At 50.2% G+C, this 3,155-nt stretch overlaps 1 protein-coding gene across 1 annotated transcript; it reads left to right on the top strand.

Annotated features, from left to right (window-relative positions):
• The first annotated feature begins 551 nt into the window (after nucleotides 1-551).
• LOC130149729 (olfactory receptor 14A16-like) lies at nucleotides 552-1,529 on the top strand. The gene has a single exon (XM_056339690.1). It carries the CDS (start codon nucleotides 564-566, stop codon nucleotides 1,527-1,529), a length of 966 nt encoding a protein of 321 aa, XP_056195665.1. The 5' UTR covers nucleotides 552-563.
• Nucleotides 1,530-3,155: the final 1,626 nt, after the last annotated feature.

Below are 3,155 nucleotides of genomic sequence, written 5' to 3'. Positions count from 1 at the left end.
CCCCTTGAGGCAGCACGAGTCTAAGCGCAGAGTGGCTGAGAGCAAGACTGATGGACTCGGCAGCTCTCCTGACTATGCACTAAACCACACGTAGGTGAGCCCATTTACTTGTCCCCTCCTTAGCCTGTCCACACTTTCAGGCACAAAAATTAGAATTTCTGTCCCTGAAAATAGCACTTGCCAGGTGTGGCAGTAGGAAAACAAAACCAGACCTCAGACAAGATCATTATAAAATCATGCTAAGCCTCTCTTCTGCTGCCCACACTCTTTAGAGTTGTCAGGGCAGATGGGAAACTTTTCTTACAACTGACATCCCTTGTGAATACTGGAGCTCTCATAAAGCAGCTTCCATGTCCCCACTACAGCAGGGCAGAGCTGACTGCTTCAGAGCCCACAGTCCTGCTTCTCTCTCACATTCTGCCAGCACAGACCAGAGGAAGGAAATGCATTTGCACAGGGAGATAAAAATATTGGGGAAAATTGACTGGCTTTACTGTAGAAAGTCTATTCTAAATTGTCACTGCCTTTCCTCCGTGACAGGTCTCCATGCCCAGAGGCAGCAGATGTCCAACGGCAGCTCCATCACCCAGTTCCTCCTCCTGGCATTTGCAGATTCTCAGGAGCTGCAGCTCTTGCATTTCTGGCTCTTCCTGGGCACCTACCTGGCTGCCCTCATGGCCAACAGTCTCATCATCACTGCTGTAGTATGTGACCACCACCTTCACAGCCCCATGTACTTCTTCCTCCTGAATCTCTCTCTCCTCGACCTGGGCTCCATCTCCACCACTCTCCCCAAAGCCATGGCAAACTCCCTCTGGGGCACCAGAGGCATCCTCTATGCAGGATGTGCTGCACAGCTATTTTTCTTCCTCTTTTTGATCACAGCAGAATATTGTCTCCTCACCATCATGGCCTATGACCGCTATGTGGCCATCTGCAAACCCCTGCACTACGGGACCCTGTTGAGCAGCAGAAATTGTGTCTACATGGCAGCAGCTGCCTGGGCCAGTGGGTTTCTCACTGCTGTGCTGCACACCTCTGATTTATTCTCACTTCCATTCTGCCATGGTAATCTTGTGGACCAGTTCTTCTGTGAAGTCCCTCAGATCCTCAAGCTCTCCTGCTCAGAAATAGACTATGTCAGGGAAGTTGGGCTTCTCATGGTTAGTGCCTGTTTATTCTTTGGATGTTTTGTTTTCATTGTGCTGTCCTACGTGCAGATCTTCAGGGCCGTGCTGAGGATCCCCTCTGAGCAGGGACGGCACAAAGCCTTTTCCACGTGCCTCCCTCACCTGGCTGTGGTCTCCCTCTTTGTCAGCACTGGCATGTTTGCCTACCTGAAGACCCCCTCCATCTCCTCCCCATCGCTGGACCTGGTGGTGACAGTTCTGTACTCGGTGGTACCTCCAGTGGTGAACCCCCTCATCTACAGCATGAGGAACCAGGAGCTCAAGGGTGCAGTGTCGAAACTGACAAGTGAATGTTACTCTGAAGCAAGAAACTGCCCTTCTTCTGCACAGCACTTATAATGGAACACATTACAGGCCCAGCCTGTGCGCTGTTGTTTTGATTGGTTATGGTCTTGTTCTACTAGTAGAACATTCTACTAGTAATGATGTTGTCATCTCCTCTCTATTCCAATGTCACCAGAGGTACAGAATCCTCCATGCAGGCAGTTACTAGTGGTATCCCTCAGTGACCAGCACTTGGACCAACACTGTTGAACATCTTTATGATCCCCCTGTATGCTGTGACTGTGTGCACTTTCAGTTGCCTTGTGGATGAGGCAAAACTGGGTAGAGGCCTTGAGCCATCTCCTCTAGTTCACCTTGCCTTGAGCAGGAGAGCCAGACAAGACGTTGTTTAGGGCTTTCTCCAGACCTGAGTTACTCCATAATTCAATGAATCTTTGCATTGAAGTGTTTCTGATGACAGAATATGCTGAAGAAAAAGGAAATAATAATAAAAAAGGTTCAACAAGGATATAGATGAAATAGAGGTCTTCATGTGAAGAATGTTCCTCCACTCAAATGGTTTGTGGGAAACATATTTGATATATTTGATGAAACAAGCATGCTTTTCTCTGGAGTAGTCAAGCACCATAAGGAGGGTGATGGAGGGCTATGGTATTAGAAGGTCAATTGGGCCTCAGAAACTCCTCATGCAGGAAGAAGTGCATGGCTGTGAGGGGCCTGTGAGGTCAGTTCTGTCTCTGGAGGTGACGGGCCAGCCACAGGAATGTGGCTGGGACAGTCCCACTGCCAAAAAGCCCCTAGGACCCACCCAGGAAAAGGGCTGAGATATGGGTTGTCATGTCCATTTTGAATGGGGACATGATGGGACAGCATCGAGGCACATGGCTTGGCCATGTCTCTGGCAGAAGCTGAAAGGCCAGAAGCAGTCACGTGGTTTAGGAGAACATGTGGGTATTCCTTCTCTTTGGTGAGGGAACAGACCATAAGTAAAGGCTAATTGGATGCACTCCCTGCTTTAAGGGTATTTTCTGAGATGGTAGATCTTTCCTGCATAGTGGGAAAAAGCAGGAGAGAGGAAAAAATGTCACAAAGTGCAACTTGGGAGGTGGAGAGTAGCTATCAGGGGGAAAACCTGTCACTCCAAGGGTCCCACCATGGTGCAAGAGGTCAGGCAGAGGGAGTCTAGATCAGCCCATGACTTTGTGTTTCAAGTAACAGTCAGTGAGAGTGAAGGTACCTCAGTGAAGGCATGAAAATGTCAGGGTGAGAGAAAGGCAGGGCAGCAAGATGGCCGCCTATAGACTGCAGGGAAAAAGGGGCAGGTGTCCAACCATGCAGAACAGCCCGCGGTGGAGATGGCAAAGGGTGCTGGCAAGGCTGGAAAGCACCAACAGAACCCAGGACTGTGTCCCCTCAGCTACGGCAGCTGTCTCTGCCACTGAGGCCTATGAGAAGATATGTTGTCCTCATGGCACTGGGGCATCGTTGCCTCCTTGCAAGCCCATGGGGAAGCTGGAAGTTGTTGTGCCGTTGCTGTCCTTCACTCACCATTGGATGCCCCACATTCCATGGTCCTCAGAAAGAGCCCTGAGGCCTGTGTGAGGGACAGCACCGACCTTCCCACAGGCTGGAGGTCATGGCTTGGCCTTTCTGCTTCACCAAGCAAGCCAAGGCTTTGCT

Source organism: Falco biarmicus, chromosome 5 (assembly GCF_023638135.1).
Source record: "Falco biarmicus isolate bFalBia1 chromosome 5, bFalBia1.pri, whole genome shotgun sequence".
Taxonomy (NCBI): domain Eukaryota; kingdom Metazoa; phylum Chordata; class Aves; order Falconiformes; family Falconidae; genus Falco; species Falco biarmicus.
Note: the sequence above shows the minus strand (reverse complement) of the source record. Positions and strands in the feature narration are given on the sequence as shown.